The following is a 21,657-nucleotide window of genomic DNA, read 5'->3' on the forward strand; positions in this document are numbered from 1 at the left end:
ACCACACAAGCAGCTCAGGGCCGGTCAGGTGCAGAGATCTAAGTGGTGCCCAAAACGCATAGGCTTCAATGGAGAAGGGGGCGCCCCGGTTCCAGTCTGCCAGCAGGTAAGTCCCCGCGACTTCGGAGGGCAGACCAGGGGGGTTTTGTAGGGCACCGGGGGGGACACAAGTCAGCACAAAAAGTACACTCTCAGCGGCACGGGTGCGGAGTGCAAACAAGCGTCAGGTTTGCAATAGGTTCCAATGGGAGACCCAGGGGTCTCTTCAGCGAAGCAGGCAGGAAAGGGGGGGCCTCATCGGGGTAGCCACCACCTGGGCAAGGGAGAGGGCCACCTGGGGGTCGCTCCTGCACTGGAGGTCGGATCCTTCAGGTCCTGGGGGCTGCGGGTGCAGTGTCTTTACCAGGCGTCGGGTTCTTGGAAGCAGGCAGTCGCGGTCAAGGGGAGCCTCTGGATTCCCTCTGCAGGCGTTGCTGGGGAGACCCTGGGGGGTCAACTCAGGCTAATCACAGGGTCGCAGTCGCCGGGGAGTCCTCCCTGTAGTGTTGTTTCTCCGCAGGTCGAGCCGGGGGCGTCAGGTGCAGAGTGGAAAGTCTCACGCTTCCGGCGGGAAACGTGGAGTTCTTTTAAAGATGTTTCTTTGTTGCAAGTTTTGGTTTTTTGGAACAGGGCCGCTGTCCTCTGGAGTTCTTGGTCCTTTTAGATGTAGGGTACTCCTCTGAGGCTTCAGAGGTCGCTGGACCCTGGGGAACGCGTCGCTGTTGCGGTTTCTCTTGAAGTGGGGAGACAGGCTGGTAGGGCTGGGGCCAAAGCAGTTGGTGTCTCCGTCTTCTCTGCAGGGCTTCAGGTCAGCAGTCCTTCTTTGTCTTAGGTTGCAGGAATCTGTTTTCGTCGGTTCTGGAGGCCCCTAAATACTCAATTTAGGGGTGTGTTTAGGTCTGGGGGGTTAGTAGCCAATGGCTACTAGTCCTGAGGGTGGCTACACCCTCTTTGTGCCTCCTCCTTGAGGGGAGGGGGGCACATCCCTAATCCTATTGGGGGAATCCTCCATCTGCAAGATGGAGGATTTCTAAAAGTCAACGTCACCTCAGCTCAGGACACCTTAGGGGTTGTCCTGACTGGCCAGTGACTCCTCCTTGTTTTTCTCATTATCTCCTCCGGCCTTGCTGTCAAAAGTGGGTCCGTGGCCGGTGGGGGCGGGTATCTCCACTAGCTGGAATGCCCTGTGGCACTGTAACAAAGGGGGTGAGCCTTTGAGGCTCACCGCCAGGTGTTACAGCTCCTGCAGGGGGAGGTGAGAAGCACCTTCACCCAGTACAGGCTTTGTTACTAGCCACAGAGTGACAAAGGCACTCTCCCCATGTGGCCAGCAACATGTCTGGTGTGTGGCAGGCTGGCAAAATTAGTCAGCCCACACTGAAAGTCGGTATGTTTTCAGGGGGCATCTCTAAGATGCCCTCTGGGGTGTATTTCACAATAAAATGTACACTGGCATCAGTGTGCATTTATTGTGCTGAGAAGTTTGATACCAAACTTCCCAGTTTTCAGTGTAGCCATTATGGTGCTGTGGAGTTTGTGTATGACAGACTCACAGACCATATACTCTTATGGCTAACCTGCACTTACAATGTCTAAGGTTTTAGACACTGCAGGGGCATAGTGCTCATGCACTTATGCCCTCACCTATGGTATAGTGCACCCTGCCTTAGGGCTGTAAGGCCTGCTAGAGGGGTGACTTATCTATGCCATGGGCAGTGTGAGGTTGGCATGGCACCCTGAGGGGAGTGCCATGTCAACTTAGTCATTTTCTCCCTACCAGCACACACAAGCTGGCAAGCAGTGTGTCTGTGCTGAGTGAGGGGTCCCCAGGGTGGCATAAGACATGCTGCAGCCCTTAGAGACCTTCCCTGGCATCAGGGCCCTTGGTACCAGGGGTACCAGTTACAAGGGACTTACCTGGATGCCAGGGTGTGCCAATTGTGGAGACAAAGGCACAGGTTAGGGAAAGAACACTGGTGCTGGGGCGTGGTTAGCAGGCCTCAGCGCACTTTCAAATCATAACTTGGCATCAGCAAAGGCAAAAAGTCAGGGGGTAACCATGCCAAGGAGGCATTTCCTTACACTGAGTTATATAGACAGGATCAGAGGGAGGTGGCTTGTGTTTTTTTCTAGTCTAGGAGTTATTATTCTTGCTTTGACAGGCTTGCTAAATATTTGATCAGCATGTTTTAGCATGCACGGGAGCATAGAGAGCGACTGGTATGTTGTATGCGTGGAGAAGAGTGTATCGTCCTCCAACGGTTCAGTGTACATGGTGACACTATGGCATGCTGCAGCCCTAGCTAACACTTGATTGTATCCTGTACTATCCTCGGGTGGTGAAGGCTTAGAGGGATAGCAATCAGGGTCACTGTCAGGAATGGGGTCTTGATCATAAAGATCCTATGGGTCCACATGGTCTTGCTGCGAGTCAAATTAATGGGATTGTGACTGCATTGGTGTAGGGCTGTGAAGGAAGTTGGCTCTGTATGTGCTATTTCGAAGTAAGGAATAGCATGCACAGAGTCCAAGGGTTTCCCTTAGAGGTAAGATAGTGGCAAAAAGAGATAATACTAATGCTCTATTTTGTGGTAGTGTGGTCGAGCAGTAGGCTTATCCAAGGAGTAGTGTTAAGCATTAGTTGTACATACCCACAGGCAATAAATGAGGAACACACACTCAGAGACAAATCCAGCCAATAGGTTTTGTTATAGAAAATATATTTTCTTAGTTTATTTTAAGAACCACAGGTTCAAATTCTACATGTAATATCTCATTTGAAAGGTATTGCAGGTAAGTACTCTAGGAACTTTGAATAATCACAGTAGCATATATACTTTTTACATAAAACACAATAAGCTGTTTTAAAAGTGGACACAGTGCAATTTTCACAGTTCCTGGGGGAGGTAAAGTAATGTTAGTTTTAACAGGTAAGTAAGTCACTTACAGGTTTCAGTTTTGGGGCCAAAGTAGCCCACCATTGGGGGTTCAGAGCAACCCCAAAGTTATCACACCAGCAGCTCAGGGCCGGTCAGGTGCAAAGGTCAAAGAGGTGCCCAAAACACATAGGCTTCAATGGAGAGAAGGGGGTGCCCCTGTTCCAGTCTGCCAGCAGGTAAGTACCCGCGTCTTCGGAGGGCAGACCAGGGGGGTTTTGTAGGGCACCGGGGGGACACGAGTCAGCACAAAAAGTACACCCTCAGCAGCGCGGGGGCGGCCGGGTGCAGTGTGCAAACACGCGTCGGGTTTTCAATGGTTTTCAATGAGAGACCAAGGGGTCTCTTCAGCGATGCAGGCAGGCAAGGGGGGGGGGCTCCTCGGGGTAGCCACCACCTGGGCAAGGGAGAGGGCCTCCTGGGGGTCACTCCTGCACAGGAGTTCCGTTCCTTTAGGTGCTGGGGGCTGCGGGTGCAGGGTCTTTTCCAGCCGTCGGGAAATGGAGTTCAGGCAGTCGCGGTCAGGGGGAGCCTCGGGATTCCCTCTGCAGGCGTCGCTGTGGGGGCTCAGGGGGGACAACTTTGGTTACTCACAGTCTTGGAGTCGCCGGAGGGTCCTCCCTGAGGTGTTGGTTCTCCACCAGTCGAGTCGGGGTCGCCGGGTGCAGTGTTGCAAGTCTCACGCTTCTTGCGGGGAGTTGCAGGGGTCTTTAAATCTGCTCCTTGAAACAAAGTTGCAGTTCTTTTGGAGCAGTGCCGCTGTCCTCTGGAGTTTCTTGTCTTTCTTGAAGCAGGGCAGTCCTCAGAGGATTCAGAGGTCGCTGGTCCCTTGGAAAGCGTTGCTGGAGCAGGTTTCTTTGGAAGGCAGGAGACAGGCCGGTGAGTCTGGGGCCAAAGCAGTTGGTTTCTTCTGTTCTTCCTCTGCAGGGGTTTTTCAGCTCAGCAGTCCTCTTCTTCTTGTAGTTTCAGGAATCTAAATTCTTAGGTTCAGGGGAGCCCTTAAATACTAAATTTAAGGGCGTGTTTAGGTCTGGGGGGTTAGTAGCCAATGGCTACTAGCCCTGAGGGGGGTACACACTCTTTGTGCCTCCTCCCAAGGGGAGGGGGGTCACATCCCTAATCCTATTGGGGGAATCCTCCATCTGCAAGATGGAGGATTTCTAAAAGTTAGAGTCACTTCAGCTCAGGACACCTTAGGGGCTGTCCTGACTGGCCAGTGACTCCTCCTTGTTGTTCTCATTATTTTCTCCGGCCTTGCCGCCAAAAGTGGGGGCCGTGGCCAGAGGGGGCGGGCAACTCCATTAGCTGGAGTGTCCTGCGGTGCTGGAACAAAGGGGTGAGCCTTTGAGGCTCACCGCCAGGTGTTACAGCTCCTGCCTGGGGGAGGTGTTAGCATCTCCACCCAGTGCAGGCTTTGTTACTGGCCTCAGAGTGACAAAGGCACTCTCCCCATGGGGCCAGCAACATGTCTCTAGTGTGGCAGGCTGCTGGAACCAGTCAGCCTACACAGATAGTTGGTTAAGGTTTCAGGGGGCACCTCTAAGGTGCCCTCTGGGGTGTGTTTCACAATAAAATTTACACTGGCATCAGTGTGCATTTATTGTGCTGAGAAGTTTGATACCAAACTTCCCAGTTTTCAGTGTAGCCATTATGGTGCTGTGGAGTTCGTGTTTGACAGACTCCCAGACCATATACTCTTATGGCTACCCTGCACTTACAATGTCTAAGGTATTGCTTAGACACTGTAGGGGCACAGTGCTCATGCACTGGTGCCCTCACCTATGGTATAGTGCACCCTGCCTTAGGGCTGTAAGGCCTGCTAGAGGGGTGTCTTACCTATACTGCATAGGCAGTGAGAGGCTGGCATGGCACCCTGAGGGGAGTGCCATGTTGACTTACTCATTTTGTTCTCACTAGCACACACAAGCTGGTAAGCAGTGTGTCTGTGCTGAGTGAGGGGTCTCCAGGGTGGCATAAGACATGCTGCAGCCCTTAGAGACCTTCCCTGGCATCAGGGCCCTTGGTACCAGAGGTACCAGTTACAAGGGACTTACCAGGTATCCACCACGCACCAGGACAGCTTCCTACAACTTACACCTTGCACATGCAGAGATGGGGGGGCTGGCACACAGGGGTGAGCGACAGGTCATATTTTAAATTTTGCCTGCACCAACACACACAGCCTGCAATGGCAGCACTTGTGTGAGTTTGGTGAGGGGTCCCTGAGGGTGGAACAATTGGTGCTGCAGCCCTCAGGGACTTTCGTTAGTAACCTAAGCCCAACAGGTACAGCTTACTAGAGACTTAGTGGTAGCTAAAGAGTTCGCCAATTGTGCAAAACAACTGTGCAGTTTTGGGGAAAGATCTGGCATCGGGGACCTGATTAGCAGGGACCCAGTGCACTAACAGTCAGAGTCACATCAAAAGTCAGGCAAAAAGTGGGGGCTAACCATGTAATGAAAATGTCACTTACCCAGTGTACATCTGTTCGTGGCATCAGTCGCTGAAGATTCACATGTTGTGCATAGCCCGCCATCTGGTGTTGGGTCGGAGTGTTACAAGTTGTTTTTCTTCGAAGAAGTCTTTCGAGTCACAGGACCGAGGGACTCCTCCTCTTTGTCTCCATTGCGCATAGGCGTCGACTCCATCTTCGATTGTTTTCCCCGCAGAGGGTGAGGTAGGAGTTGTTTGTTAGTAATAGTGCCCATGCAATGGAATGAATAAGTATGTACCTATTTAAGATTTAATATATTTACAAATGTACAAAGTTGAGGCTAACTTCCAAACGGCTACAGGCTCCCGGGGAGGTGGGTGGGCACATGTGAATCTTCAGCGACTGATGCCACGAACAGATGTACACTGGGTAAGTGACATTTTCAGTTCGATGGCATCTGTCGCTGTAGATACACATGTTGTGCATAGACTAGTAAGCAGTTATCTCCCCAAAAGCGGTGGCTCAGCCTGTAGGAGTGGAAGTAGTCTGAAATAAGGTTCTTAGTACGGCTTGGCCTACTGTGGCTTGTTGTGCTGATAGCACGTCTACACAGTAGTGCTTGGTAAATGTGTGAGGCGTAGACCATGTGGCTGCCTTACATATTTCGTGCATTGTAATATTTCCTAGGAAGGCCATGGTAGCGCCTTTCTTTCTGGTTGAGTGTGCCCTTGGTGTAATGGGCAGTTGTCTTTTTGCTTTAAGGTAGCAGATTTGGATGCACTTAACTATCCATCTGGCTATACCCTGTTTCGATATTGGGTTTCCTGCGTGAGGTTTTTGAAATGCAATAAACAGTTGTTTAGTTTTTCTGATGTGTTTAGTTCTGTCGATGTAGTACATTAGTGCTCTTTTGACGTCTAATGTATGTAGTGCCCTTTCAGCGATGGAATCTGGCTGTGGGAAGAACACTGGTAGCTCTACCGTTTGATTTAGGTGGAACGGTGAAATAACCTTTGGCAAAAATGTAGGATTGGTCCTTAGGACTACTTTATTTTTGTGTAGTTGGATAAAAGGTTCTTGTATTGTAAACGCCTGAATTTCACTTACTCTTCTTAGAGATGTGATGGCGATGAGAAATGCAACTTTCCAGGTTAGGAATTGTATTTCGCAAGAGTGCATAGGTTCAAAGGGTGGACCCATGAGTCTTGTTAAGACGATGTTGAGGTTCCATGAAGGAACGGGTGGTGTCCTTGGTGGTATAATTCTTTTGAGGCCTTCCATAAACGCTTTAATGACAGGTATCCTAAATAGTGAAGTTGAATGGGTAATCTGCAGGTATGCAGATATTGCTACTAGGTGTATTTTAATGGAAGAGAAGGCCAGGTTCGATTTTTGTAAGTGTAGTAAGTAACCCACTACATCTTTTGGAGATGCGTGTAATGGTTGAATTTGATTATGATGGCAGTAGCAAACAAACCTTTTCCATTTGCTTGCATAGCAGTGTCTAGTGGATGGTCTTCTAGCTTGCTTTATGACGTCCATACATTCTTGTGTGAGGTTTAAGTGTCCGAATTCTAGGATTTCAGGAGCCAGATTGCTAGATTCAGCGATGCTGGGTTTGGATGCCTGATCGGTTGTTTGTGTTGTGTTAACAGATCTGGCCTGTTGGGCAACTTGACGTGGGGTACTACTGATAGGTCTAGCAGTGTTGTGTACCATGGTTGCCTTGCCCATGTTGGTGCTATCAGTATGAGTTTGAGTTTGTTTTGACTCAATTTGTTTACTAGATATGGAAGGAGAGGGAGAGGGGGAAAAGCGTACGCAAATATCCCTGACCAGTTCATCCATAGGGCATTGCCTTGAGACTGCCTGTGTGGGTATCTGGATGCGAAGTTTTGGCATTTTGCGTTCTCCTTTGTTGCAAAGAAGTCTATTTGAGGTGTTCCCCAACGTTTGAAGTAAGTGTTTAGAATTTGGGGGTGAATTTCCCACTCGTGGACCTGTTGGTGATCTCGAGAGAGATTGTCTGCAAGTTGATTCTGGATCCCTGGAATAAACTGTGCTATTAGGCGAATGTGGTTGTGAATTGCCCATTGCCATATTTTTTGTGCCAGAAGGCACAGCTGTGTTGAGTGTGTCCCCCCCTGTTTGTTTAGATAATACATTGTTGTCATGTTGTCCGTTTTGACAAGAATGTATTTGTGAGTTATGATTGGTTGAAATGCTTTTAATGCTTGGAAAACTACTAGTAGTTCAAGGTGATTTATATGCAGCTTTCTTTGATGTACGTCCCATTGTCCTTGTATGCTGTGTTGATTGAGGTGTGCTCCCCACCCTGTCATGGAAGCATCTGTTGTTATCACGTATTGTGGCACTGGGTCTTGGAAAGGCCGCCCTTTGTTTAAATTTATATTGTTCCACCATAGAAGCGAGAGCTATGTTAGGCGGTCTATCAACACCAGATCTAGAAGCTGACCCTGTGCTTGTGACCATTGTGATGCTAGGCACTGTTGTAAGGGCCGAATGTGCAACCTTGCGTTTGGGACAATGGCTATGCATGAGGACATCATGCCTAGGAGTTGTAATATCATCCTCGCCTGTATTCTTTGTGTTGGATACATGCGTTGTATAAGTTTTTGGAAATTTTGAACCCTTTGTGGACTTGGAGTGGCTATTCCCCTTGTTGTATCTATTGTAGCACCTAGGTATTGTTGTACCTTGCACGGCAGAATGTGTGATTTCGCATAGTTGATGGTGAAACCGAGTTTGTAGAGGGTTGTATGACCTGATCTGTGTGGTGTGAGCACCTTGTCAGTGAGTCGGTCTTGATTAGCCAGTCGTCTAGATACGGGAATACGTGTATTTGCTGCCTTCTGATGTGTGCAGCCACTACTGCTAGGCACTTTGTGAAGACTCTTGGTGCAGTTGTTAAACCGAACGGCAATACTTTGAATTGGTAATGTATTCCTTTGAATACGAACCGTAGGTATTTCCTGTGCGACGGATGTATTGGTATGTGGAAATACGGGTCTTTGAGATCTAAGGTTGTCATGTAATCTTGTTGCTTTAGCAATGGTAACACTTCCTGTAGCGTGACCATGTGAAAGTGTTCTGATTTGATGTGTGTTTAGTGTTCGGAGGACTAGGATTGGTCTCAGTGTTTTGTCCTTCTTTGGTATTAGAAAGTACAGTGAGTAAACCCCTGTATTTGTTTGTGTATCTGGTACCAGTTCTATTGCGTTCTTTTGCAGTAATGCTTGAACTTCTATTTCTAGGAGGTCCGAATGTTGTTTTGATATATTTTGTGTTTTTGGTGGTATGTTTGGAGGGATTTGTAGAAATTGTATGCAATAACCATGTTGGATAATTGCTAAGACCCAAGTGTCTGTTGTTATGTTCTCCCACTCTTGGTAATACTGACTTATTCTTCCCCCCACTGGTGTTGTGTGGAGGGGATGAGTGACGTGTGAGTCACTGTTTGTTTGTAGGTGTTTTGGGGCCTTGAAATTTTCCCCTGCTTCTAGGGAATTGTCCCCCTCTGTATTGGCCCCGAAAGCCTCCCCTTTGGTACTGTCCCTGGTAGGTGGACGGTGTTGACTGTGAGGTACTGGGTTGTGTGGATTGACCCCGAAACCCCCCTCTAAAGGTTGTCTTGCGGAAGGTGTTGAAAGTGCCTCTGCTCTGCGGGGAGTAGAGCGCGCCCATGGCTTTTGCAGTGTCAGTGTCCTTTTTTAGCTTCTCAATTGCCGTGTCCACTTCAGGTCCGAACAATTGTTGCTCATTGAATGGCATATTGAGCACCGCCTGCTGTATCTCTGGTTTAAAACCAGATGTTCGTAGCCACGCGTGCCTTCGGATGGTTACTGCCGTGTTAACCGTTCTTGCTGCTGTGTCCGCTGCGTCCATAGAGGAGCGTATCTGGTTATTGGAGATGTTTTGGCCCTCCTCAACCACTTGTTTCGCCCTCTTTTGTAGTTCTGTGGGTAGATGCTCAATGAGGTGTTGCATCTCATCCCAGTGGGCTCTGTCATATCGCGCTAGGAGCGCTGGAGAGTTTGCGATGCGCCACTGGTTTGCAGCCTGTACTGCGACCCTTTTACCGGCTGCATCGAACTTTCAGCTCTCCTTATCTGGGGGTGGTGCATCGCCCGATGTGTGGGAGTTTGCTCTCTTGCGAGCCGCCCCTACCACAACCGAATCTGGTGGCAGTTGTGAGGTGATGAAAGCTGGGTCTGTGGGAGGTGCTTTATATTTTTTTTCCACCCTCGGTGTTCTTGCCCTACCTTTGACAGGCTCTTTGAATATGTCCTTTGCGTGCCTTAGCATTCCTGGGAGCATAGGCAGGCTTTGGTAGGTGCTATGTGTGGAAGAGAGGGTGTTGAAGAGGAAGTCATCTTCGACAGGCTCCGAGTGCAGAGATACGTTGTGGAACTCTGCTGCTCTAGCCACCACTTGTGAATATGCTGTGCTGTCTTCTGGTGGTGAAGGCTTTGTAGGATACGCCTCAGGACTGTTGTCCGACACTGGGGCGTCGTATAAGTCCCAAGCATCTTGGTCCTGGTCACCTTGGCTTAAGGTGGTGTGAGCCGGTGAATGTGACGGAGTCTGTGCCGGTGAAATGGGAGCCACAGGTGGAGGAGAGGGTGGCGGAGTTACCTTCTTCACCAGTTTTGTTTGTGGTGTTTGTTCTTGTTGGAATTCCAGTCTCCTCTTCCTCCTAATAGGGGGAAGGGTGCTTATTTTCCCTGTTCCACTCTGTATAAAAATCCTTTTTTTGAGTGTGGTCCACCTCGGTGGATTGTAATTCCTCTTCGAATCTATGCTTTCGCATTTGAGAAGACAGTGATTGTTCCTCTGAATAGGAACCGGTAGTTGGCTCGGTTGAGGGTCGTTTTGGCACCGAAACCATGTCCACGCTCTTTTTCGGCTCCGAGGCGACTTTCCTCTTTTTCGGAGTCGACCCCTCTCGGCGTCGATCCTCCTCGGTGCCGCTGTCTCTGCGTCGAGCAGCTTCGGCTCCGCTATCTCGGCGTCGATCTGTGCCGGCAGCACTATCTCGGTCCCGAGATGGCTGGGTGCCTGTGTCCCGACCCGAGTCGGACGATCTCGGCACTATTTCGGCCTTCTTCGGTGCCGATGGTCGGTCACCGAGTTTATGGGTTGAGCCATGGCCTGATGGCAGTGGCGTCCCCTGGGCCTTGTCAGTTTTCTTATGTGCTATCTTCGACGTCTTACTCACTGTGTCATGGTCGTCGAATTCGTCCGAGTCCGATTCATGGATCGAGAAGGCTTCTACTTCTTCTTGTTCCTCGAAATCTCGGTGTCCTGTCGGCGTGGACGCCATTTGCAGTCTTCTGGCTCGGCGGTCACGGAGCGTTTTTCGGGACCGGAACGCACGACAGGCCTCACAAGTTTCTTCCCTGTGCTCGGGCGACAGGCACAGGTTACAGACCGAATGTTGGTCTGTATATGGGTATTTGTTGTGGCATTTAGGACAGAAACGGAACGGGGTCCGTTCCATCAGCGCCGAAGTCACAAGCGGTCGGGCCGACCAGGCTCCGACGGGGGATCGAAAACTACCCCGAAGGGCAACGGAGATGTTATCGTATCGATGCGATGTCGATGCTATCTAACCCGATCCCGAACGCAACAATACCAACGTAATTTTCTGATTTTGAGCTAACTTTCCGTTCCGAAACCCGGAGCGAAAGGAACACGTCCGAACCCGATGGCGGAAAGAAAACAATCGAAGATGGAGTCGACGCCCATGCGCAATGGAGACAAAGAGGAGGAGTCCCTCGGTCCCGTGACTCGAAAGACTTCTTCGAAGAAAAACAACTTGTAACACTCCGACCCAACACCAGATGGCGGGCTATGCACAACATGTGTATCTACAGCGACAGATGCCATCGAACAAACAGTTACTTAACTACACATGTGAACGGCACAACTGGGCCTTAGCACTAGATTTAAATTTCTAGAATGTAATGGTGGAGATAGCAGGTCCAGTGTTTGCCCCTGACAACTGAAAATCTTGACCCCAATCAACTAGTTTTGAGAGACTAACTCTTTATTGGTGTTAGCCCACTCAAGCTTTTCTTCTCTTTAAAAAATGTACAAATTTGGGAGATAAGTTTAGTCTATGATTCAGCACTTTTGCATTGCGTTTCGCTAGACACTCTGTAGCTCTTGTAACCCAGATACCAGGACACTGGTTCGCCACGGGCACCCAGAACACATTTTCAAGCATGATTTCCTTTTTCATGTGTACAATTTTCTATACTTTATGGGACCATAATCCAGGAATCACAGGTTGCAACTGGTTTTCAAGCTCTAATACCGTAGAGGAAATAAAAATAGTTTATCACTTTCTTTACGGCTCTTCTGGGTAAATATTTCTCCCTTCAGTGGTCTAGTACCTCAGTTAATAAATACCCAAAGAAGCACAACTAATTTTCCTTGTGTTCAACCTCAAGATGGTTGTTGTTTCCTGGCATCACTGCCTACAAATGTTATTCAGTCCCCAATATAAATGTGGTAGGTGAGGAAAACCATCCACAAGAAACACCCATGTGTCAATAGCTGGTCGTATGGGCAAATCATGGCATGCTACATTTTAAATAAACCTCACACTGGATTAATCAACCGCCATTCCTTAATTCCCCATGCCATACCAACACACTGTTGTATCTGCAATCCACATCATAGACAAAGATACCTAAAGAGGATGCTGCACCTAAGAGGACTGGGAGCACTTTACTTGACACTGAAGTAGGCTACATTTTAAATCTGTTTGCAAACTTCCAAACCATTATGAATCTAACCACTGAATGTCGGAACATTTGCCTTCTGATGGATTAAATAAATCCTGCTTAATCTCTCACGACACAGGGGTCCAGGCCTTCCTTTTCTAACCTCTATTTCCATACCTCTCAAATTGTTAAGAATATCACGGGCCTCTTGCAGGGTGGCCTTTCCTTTCTTTGCAGCTTCTTCTGCAAGTGCCTTGGCAGCATCAGCTCGGGCCAGCAACTGGTCTGCAGTCTGAAACCGGATAAAATAAGTCATTACAGGCAACTTGCCACTCCATAGATTCTTAGAACATCCACTGCATAGTGTCTCATCTTTGTAGGCTTTGAAACTACCCAAGGCCGTTTAACCTCGTATCTCAGGGTGCTTTGTAAAAGCTTGGAAAGGTGATTCATTGAATTAAATGACATAGAAACAAATCTGAGAAAATCCCAACCCAAGCAAAACGATCATAAAAAGCACCTACTTGCTGCTCAGTCTTTCCTTTCTCCAGAAGATTTTTCACTTCCAGTTCTTTCCCCTTCATATCCTCTCTTAACTCCTCATAATCTTTTAGCTTCCTGGTAATCAGCTGATCCAAGTCATCTGCCTCTTTCTTGATCTTGTTTGCCTCGTTCTGTATATTAATAGAAAGGAGTATACATCAAGTAACTTATAGGAGAATTTATAGAGTGCAATATGTTTCCAAAACAAAATCAGATCAGCATATGAAAAGCTTCTATTCAGGTAGTCATGCCAGGACAAGATGGCTCCCTCTATAAGCCAATATAAGAGAGGTCAAGTTAGAGTTAGCTTATGATTCAGTTATGTAGAGTAAACTTAGGGCCTCTGCTGTGAACATTGTTAGGTATTTTGGGAACTTAAGACTTAGCAAGATTCTTAGTGGATCACTGAAAGGGCAGCTCAAAACCAAGAACACTACTGTTGCGGTAGACAACTAAAATCATCCAACATAGTGCTGGCAGATGGCCTTACAAGTGATAGCCTGTAGCAAACTTATGAATTGGTTCAACAATATATATATATACACATCATGACTTGGAGGTTAAAGGTAAAATATGGCGTCTAGGTGCCTTCATGTAAGGACAATCTTACCTAACCTCTATGCATCTATTCATAGCTTTTAGTGTTTTATCAACGAATTAACTTTCACAATACACACAGCGGGTGCACTATGCTGCATTCACTTTCCACCCTATACCCACTGTAGGAAGCTGGCCTGGTGTGTGTTGGGTACCCAACGTACTTACACCAGGTCCCGGTATCCCCCCTCAGTGAAGTGTCGGCAGTATCTAGAAGCCAGGCTCTCGAGAGGTAGCTGTGGATGAGCAGCCAAAGCTTATTTAGGAAACATGCAAACATCATGCAATACCACTGGAGTCACACAGCAGTTACACACATAAAAAAACAGCTGTACAAAAATAAAGGTACTTTATTTTTTGGACTAATCACCCCAAAATACTAGAGGGGCAACCCACCAATCGGAGGTAAGTAATACACTAAATATATACACTAGCAATCAGAAACAGGCACAGAAAATGTTAGAAAACAGTGCAAATAGCAATAACCAATTGTGACCCCATTTACTAAAAAAAAAAAATGGAATGCGAACACAGGAGCCCAAACTAGGTAAGTAAAATATGTAGAGGAGAGCTGGGAACACCAGAAAACCACAAAGGTATGTAACAGTACTGTAGGAAGTTGGCTCTGTATATACTATCTCAATGTGAGAGATAGTGTGCACAGAGTCCAAGGGTTCCCCTTAGAGGTAAGATAGTGGCAGAATTAGATCATTCTAATGCTCTATTTTGTGGTAGTGTGGTCGAGCAGTAGGTTTATCAGAGGTGTAAGGAAATGCCTCCTTGGCATGGTTACCCCCTGACTTTTTGCCTTTGCTGATGCCAGTTATGATTTGAAAGTGTGCTGAGGCCTGCTAACCAGGCCCAGCACCAGTGTTCTTTCCCTAAACTGTACCTTTGTCTCCACAATTGGCACAACCCTTGCACCCAGGTAAGTCCCTTGTAACTGGTACCCCTGGTACCAAGGGCCCTGATGCCAGGGAAGGTCTCTAAGGGCTGCAGCATGTCTTATGCCACCCTAGGTGCCCCTCACTCAGCACAGCCACACTGCTTGCCAGCTTGTGTGTGCTGGTGGGGAGAAAATGACTAAGTCGACATGGCTCTCCCCTCAGGGTGCCATGCCAACCTCACACTGCCTGTGGCATAGGTAAGTCACCCCTCTAGCAGGCCTTCCAGCCCTAAGGCAGGGTGCACTATACCACAGGTGAGGGCATGGGTGCATGAGCACTATGCCCCTACAGTGTAAGCAAAACCTTAGACATTGTAAGTGCAGGGTAGCCATAAGAGTATATGGTCTGGGAGTCTGTCATACACAAACCCCACATCAAACTTCTCAGTTGCCAGTGTACATTTTATTTGTTTTATTGTGAAATACACCCAGAGGGCATCTTAGAGATGCCCCCTGAAAACATACCCGACTTCCGGTGTGGGCTGACTAGTTTTACCAGCCTGCCACACACCAGACATGTTGCTGGCCACATGGGGAGAGTCCCTTTGTCACTCTGTGGCCAGGAACAAAGCCTGTACTGGGTGGAGGTGCTTCTCACCTCTCCTTGCAGGAACTGTAACACCTGGCGGTGAGCCTCAAAGGCTCACCCCCTTTGTTACAGAGCCACAGGGTATCCCAGTTAGTGGAGATGCCCGCCCCTCCGGCCACTGCCCCCACTTTTGGCGTAAAGGCTGGAGGAGATAATGAGAAAAACAAGGAGGAGTCACTGGTCAGTCAGGACAACCCCTAAGGTGTCCTGAGGTGACTCTGACTTTTAGAAATCCTCCATCTTGCAGAGGGGGGACTTCTCGGGAGAGCCACCACCTGGGCTAGACAGAGGGTCGCCTGGGGGTCACTCTTGCACTAAAGTTCGATTCCTTCAGGTCCTCAGGGCTGCGGGTGCAGTGTTGGTTCCAGACGTCGCGTCCCTTGTTACAGGCAGTCGCGGTCAGGGCGAGCCTCTGGATTCTCCCTGCAGGCGTCGCTGTGGGGATTCAGGGGGGTCATCTCAGGTTACTCACGGGCCTGCAGTCGCCAGGGAATCCTCCCTGAGGTGTTGGTTTTCTGCAGGTCGAGCCGGGGGCGTCAGGTGGACAGTGTGAAGTCTCACACTTCCAGCGGGAAACTAAGACTTTGGAAGTTGCTTCTTTGTTGCAAAGAAGTTGCAGGTTTTGAAGAGGGCCGCTGTTCATGGGAGTTTTTTGGTCCTGTAGTCCAGGGCAGTCCTCTGAGGCTTCAGAGGTCGCTGGTCCCTGTCGGATGCGTCGCTGGAGAAGGTTTTCGAAGTTGGAGACAGGCCGGTAGGGCTGGGGTCAAATCAATTGTCTTCCTCCTTCTCTGCAGGCTTGTAGGGCAGCAGTCCTTTCTTCAGGTTGCAGGAATCTGATTTCCTGGGATCTGGGTGCCCCTAAATACTGAATTTAAGGGTGTTTTTAGGTCTGGGAGGGCAGTAGCCAATGGCTACTGTCCTTGAGGGTGGCTACAACCTCTTTGTGCCTCCTCCCTGTGGGGAGGGGGGGCACATCCCTAATCCTATTGGGGGAATCCTCCAAAACCAAGATGGAGGATTTCTAAAGGCAGGGGTCACCTCAGCTCAGGACACCTTAGGGGCTGTCCTGACTGGTGGGTGACTCTTCCTTGTTTTTCTCATTATCTCCCCTGGACTTGCCACCAAAAGTGGGGGCTGTGTCCGGGGGGGGGGGGGGGTGGGAGGGCATCTCCACTAGCTGGAGTGCCCTGGGGCATTGTAACACGAAGCCTGAGCCTTTGAGGCTCCCTGCTAGGTGTTACAGTTCCTGCAGGGGGGAGGTGTGAAGCACCTCCACCAAGTGCAGGCTTTTGTTTCTGTTCTCAGAGAGCACAAAGGCTCTCACCCCAGGGGGTCAGAAACTTGTCGCTCAGCAGTAGGGTGGCCCAGACCAGTCAGTCCTGCACTGAAGGATTGGGTAAAACACAGGGGGCATCTCTAAGATGCCCTCTGTGTGCATTTTTCTAATAAATCCCACATTGGCATCAGTGTGGGTTTATTATTCTGAGAAGTTTGATACCAAACATCCCAGTATTCAGTGCAGAAATTATGGAGCTGTGGAGTTCGTTTTTGACAAACTCCCAGACAATATACTTAATATGGCCACACTGTACTTACAATGTCTAAGAATAGACTTAGACACTGTAGGGGCATATTGCTCATGCAGCTATGCCCTCACTTGTGGTATAGTGCACGCTGCCTTAGGGCTGTAAGGCCAGCTAGAGGGGTGACTTACCTATGCCACAGGCAGTATTTTGTGTGCATGGCACCCTGAGGGGGATGCCATGTCGACTTTGCCTTTTTCGCCCCACTAACACACACAATCTACAATGGCAGTGTGCATGTGTTAGGTGAGGGGTCCTTAAGGGTAGCACAACACATGCTGCAGCCCTTAGAGACCTTCCCTGGTCACAGGACCCTTGGTACCACTGATACCTTTTACAAGGGACTTATCTGTGTGCCAGGGGTGTGCCAATTGTGGAAACAATGGTACATTTTAGGTGAAAGAACACTGGTGCTGGGGCCTGGTTAGCAGGGTCCCAGCACACTTCTCAGTCAAGTCAGCATCAGTATCAGGCAACAAGTTGGGGGTAACTGCAATAGGGATCCATTTCCTTACAGGCCTGCATTCTATTTCACTGAAAAACTGCCTCCTCATTGCCTGTGCTGGGTGAAGATGAAGGAGAAGAAATGCAACTGTGTGTTTGTTTCCAGTGAATTCAGGGCTGTACACCATTTCATTTTATTTAACGAAGTATTTTTCTGTTTACACAAGCCTCTGCAGAAAGCTCTGCTGGTTTGGGAAATACAAGGGTCCTACAGCTTGGGCCATAAGTCAGCTCTTGGAGAAAGGGTTATACAGTTCATCTACAGTTCAATGAAAACTTTTTTGGTTTCAGAAAAGAAAAAACAGCTCTCAGAAATAAAAGCAGCCTCAGATTTAAACTTTTTGTTACAAAAAAAAAAAAAAATGAAACCAGAAAAGGTTTGGATGAATTGGATTGCACTGTCACCGGAGTGGATTTTAAACTTTGGTTTGAACTGTAGATGAAGTGTATAACCATTTCTCCAAGAGCTGATTTATGGCCCAAACTGTGGACTCCTTGTATTTCCCAAACCAGCAGAGCTTTTTGCAGAGGTCTGCGTAAACATAAAATTACTTAGTTAAATAAAATGTAACATTGTACAGCCTTGAATTCACTGGAAACAAATACGCAGTTGTATTTCCTCTCCTCAGTCGTCACCGAGAGTATGCAAAGAGGAGGCTGTTTTTCAGTGAAATAGAATGCAGCTCTCACTCATAACTCTGATTGGCTGTTGCCAACCAATCAGTGTGAAGGTGTGTTTCACAAACCTGAAATTGTTTTGGTATGACTGAGGGATGAGGAATGAGGAGTATGGATGATGAAAGAGAAGTAGGGATGATGGATGAATACTGCAGATGAGAAGTGATGATGGATGAGAAGTAGGGATGATGGATGAATACTGCGGATGAGAAAGGATGATGTATGATGGATGAGAAGTAGGGATGATGTATGATGGAAGAGAAGCATGGATGATGGAAGATGGAAGAGAAGCAGGGATGATGGAAGATGGAAGAGAAGCAGGGCTGATGTATGATGGAAGAGAAGCAGGGCCGATGTATGATGGAAGAGAAGCAGGGCCGATGTATGATGGAAGAGAAGCAGGGCTGATGTATGATGGAAGAGAAGCAGGGCTGATGTATGATGGAAGAGAAGCAGGGCCGATGTATGATGGAAGAGAAGCAGGGATGATGTATGATGGAAGAGAAGCAGGGATGATGAATGATGGAAGAGAAGCAGGGATGATGTATGATGGAAGAGAAGCAGGGATGATGTATGATGGAAGAGAAGCAGGGATGATGTATGATGGAAGAGAAGCAGGGATGATGTATGATGGAAGAGAAGCGGGGATGATGTATGATGGAAGAGAAGCGGGGATGAAGGAAGAGAAGCAGGGATGATGTATGATGGTTTAGAAGTAGGGATGATAGATAAGAAGTTGGGATGAGGAGTGAGGAATGAGGATGTCCTAAAATGGATGCTGTAGATGTCTCCAAGACCTGGGGGCTGCGGGTGCAGTGGGTCCTTTGGCGTCAGTTATCTTTGTCCAGGGCAGTCGCGGTCAGGGGGGTCCTTGGGATTCCCTCTGCAGGCGTCATCATGGAGGGGTGGAGAGGTCAACCCAGGGTGGGCTCTTGGTCGGCATCGCCTGGAGTTCTCTCTGGTCGGTTGTGCCACCTGGACTCGGGCCGTGGTCGTCGGTTGCAGAGTGGTTAGGACTTGTAGGAAGTTGGCTCTGTATGCACTATTTCAAAGTAAGGAATAGTATGCACAGAGTCCAAGGGTTCCCCTTAGAGGTAAGATAGTGGCAAAAAGAGATAATACTAATGCTCTATTTTGTGGTAGTGTGGTCGAGCAGTAGGCTTATCAAAGGAGTAGTGTTAAGCATTTGTTGTACATACACACAGGCAATAAATGAGGAACACACACTCAGAGACAATTCCAGGCCAATAGGTTTTTGTTATAGAAAAATATCTTTTCTTAGTTTATTTTAAGAACCACAGGTTCAAATTCTACATGGGACTTACCTGGGTGCCAGGGTTGTGCCAATTGTGGAGACAATGGTACATTTTAGGTGAAAGAACACTGGTGCTGGGGCCTGATTAGCAGGGTCCCAGCACACTTCTCAGTCATGTCCGCATCAGTATCAGGCAAAAAGTGGGGGTAACTGCAACAGGGAGCCATTTCTTTACAGGACTCCTGCTTCTGGAGTGAGGTGGGAGTCCTTGAGAAGAGGTTACTTCTTCTGTTCTTTGGACAGGGCCACTGTCCACGGGAGTTCTTGATCCTCTGTGAAGCAGGCAGTCCTATGGAGGTTTTTCCAGCAGTCGCTGGACCTGCAGGACGCATCGCTTTTCTTCTGCAGATTCTTTGAAGCAGGAGACAGGCCGGTAGGGCTGGGGCCAAGTCAGTTAATGTCTCCTTTCCTTCTCTGCTGGGGTTTCTGCTAAGCAGTCATTCTTGTCAGGTTGGCAGGAATCTGACTAGCTTGGTTCAGGGAGCCCTTAAATACAATATTTAGGGGCATTTTAGGGGTCAGAAAGCAGTAGCCTATGGCTACTGTCGCTGAGGGTGGCTACACACCCTTCCTGTGCCCACTCCCTTTGGGGAGAGGGCACATTCCTAACCCTATTGGTCCCTGTCCTCCAAACTACGATGGAGGATTCTGCAAGGAGGGAGTCACTTCAGCCCTGGACACCTTAGGGGTAGTCCATGGCTGAGGTGGTCACTCCTCGTTTTTCCTAATTATCCCTCTGGACTTGCCGCCAAAAGTGGGGCTTTGTCCGGGGGCTGGGCATCTCCACTAGCTGGAGTGCCCTGGGGCATTGTAACATGAAGCCTGAGCCTTTGAGGCTGACTGCTAGGCGTTACAGTTCCTGCAGGTGGGGGAGGGGGTGTCTGAAGCACCTCCAGCCAGTGCAGGCTTTGTTTCTGGTTCCAGAGAGCACAAAGGCTCTCACCCCATGGCCTCAGAATCTCGTCTCTCAGTGGCAGGCTAGCACAGACCAGTCAGTCCTGTACTGAAAGGTAAAATACAGGGGGCATATCTACAACGCCCTCTCTGTGCATTTTTTTTAATAAACCCCCAACACTGGCATCATGTGGGCTTATCATTCTGAGAAGTTTGATACCAAACTTCCAAGTATTCTTTGTAGCTATTATGGAACTGTGGAGATCGTTTTGACAAACTCCCAGCCCATCTACTTAATATGGCCACACTGTACTTACAATGTCTAAGAATGGACTTAGACACTGTAGGGGCATGTTGCTTATGCAGCTATGCCCTCACCCGTGGTATAGTGCACCCTACCCTAGGGCCACAGGCAGTGTTTTGTGTGCATGGCACCCTGAGGGGGATGCCATGTCGACTGACTTTCTTCCCACCAACACACACAATTTGCAATGGCAGCGTGCATGTGTTAGGTGAGGAGTCCCTTAGGGTGGCACAAAACATGATGCAGCCCTTCGGATCCTTCCCTGGTCACAGGGCCTTTGGTACCACTGGTACCTTTTACAAGCGTCTTATCTGTGTGCCAGGGGCGTGCCAATTGTGGAAACAATGGTACATGTTTAGTGAAAGAACACTGGTGCTGGGGCATGGTAAGCAGGGTCCCAGCACACTCTCAGTCAAGTCAGCATCAATATCAGGCAAAAAGCATGTGTGGGGTGTGGGAGTGTATCTGCAACAAGGGATATTTTCCTACACTTGTGTACTTAGGTACCATGTACTAGGGACTTAACATGAGGGGACCAGTATGCAAATTGTGGGACGAAAAAGGTACAATTTACAGGAGTGAGAAAAACTACTGGGGTCCAGGTTAGCAGGATCCCAGTAGACACAGTCAAACAAACTGCCAACAGGCAGAAAATGAGGGGTAACCATGCCAAGAAAGATGGTACTTTCCTACACCCACACACACACCTGCTGTGTGGAAAACAGAGTTCATGACCATGCGCATTTCCCCACTAAGGGTGAAGTCTCAATGCATCCAGTGATCCGAACCTTCTTCAATTAAAAAACAACTTGCAAACATTTAAGTCTAACACTAGTTGGCAGGAGCATGCAGAGCATGTTATCTAGAGTAACACAAAATACCATCACAGTATGTTTCCCAACGTCCACCATTGATGGGATATTCTGCTAAACTACGGACCCACTGGCGACCATGGTAATCAAGAATCTGCCATTTGGAAGACTTCAACAACTATGAGGTATAAATGGGTGAGCAAGTTAAGAACAAGATTTTTACCTCCAACACTTTAGTATCTACAACTGGTAGGCTGGTCAAATTGGCATAGATCTCCAGAGCCTTGTTGCCAGCTTCCTCAGCCTCTGCATGCACTTTGTTAGCTTGCTTCTCCAAATCCCGTGAAATGTTTTTTGCTTGATTGTACCTAACAGAAAGATTAGAGCACACCATCAGCTATAACAAAATAAAAACACAACTATATTATAAAGGTTATTCTTTGCAATATTTCAGATTACAAAACATTTGTAGTTCGGATAAATTAGGCTACGTTTGTTCCTTCGGATGAGCACATTACTAAAGTATCGACGGGCGTGAAGTCTAAGAATGGAGTGGGCCACAGGAGGAAAAGGCCAGTACAGACTAGACAAAATAAAATCAGCATTAATAAGGGAAACCGACATTTATGTGACAGATAATTCACAGCTCGCAGCTGAGGATTTCAATGTTAAGCAACCTGTTTTGGCTTGGTATGTTTGAAGCCAGATGGAGTTTTCAGTTGAGTGCAAAA

At 48.3% G+C, this 21,657-nt stretch overlaps 1 protein-coding gene across 1 annotated transcript in view; it reads right to left on the reverse strand.

The window, feature by feature from the left end:
* LAMC1 (laminin subunit gamma 1) overlaps positions 1 to 21,657 on the reverse strand; it is a 657,035-nt gene that overhangs the window by 81,218 nt on the left and 554,160 nt on the right. The window contains exons 22-24 of the mRNA XM_069232049.1: positions 21,150 to 21,294; positions 12,686 to 12,835; positions 12,339 to 12,453 (exon numbers count right to left, since the gene is read on the reverse strand). Coding sequence (XP_069088150.1) covers positions 12,339 to 12,453; positions 12,686 to 12,835; positions 21,150 to 21,294 — 410 coding nt within the window. The remainder of the gene's footprint in view (positions 1 to 12,338; positions 12,454 to 12,685; positions 12,836 to 21,149; positions 21,295 to 21,657) is intronic.

The sequence above is a fragment of the Pleurodeles waltl genome, chromosome 4_2 (assembly GCF_031143425.1).
Source record: "Pleurodeles waltl isolate 20211129_DDA chromosome 4_2, aPleWal1.hap1.20221129, whole genome shotgun sequence".
In the NCBI taxonomy this organism is placed as follows: Eukaryota; Metazoa; Chordata; class Amphibia; order Caudata; family Salamandridae; genus Pleurodeles; species Pleurodeles waltl.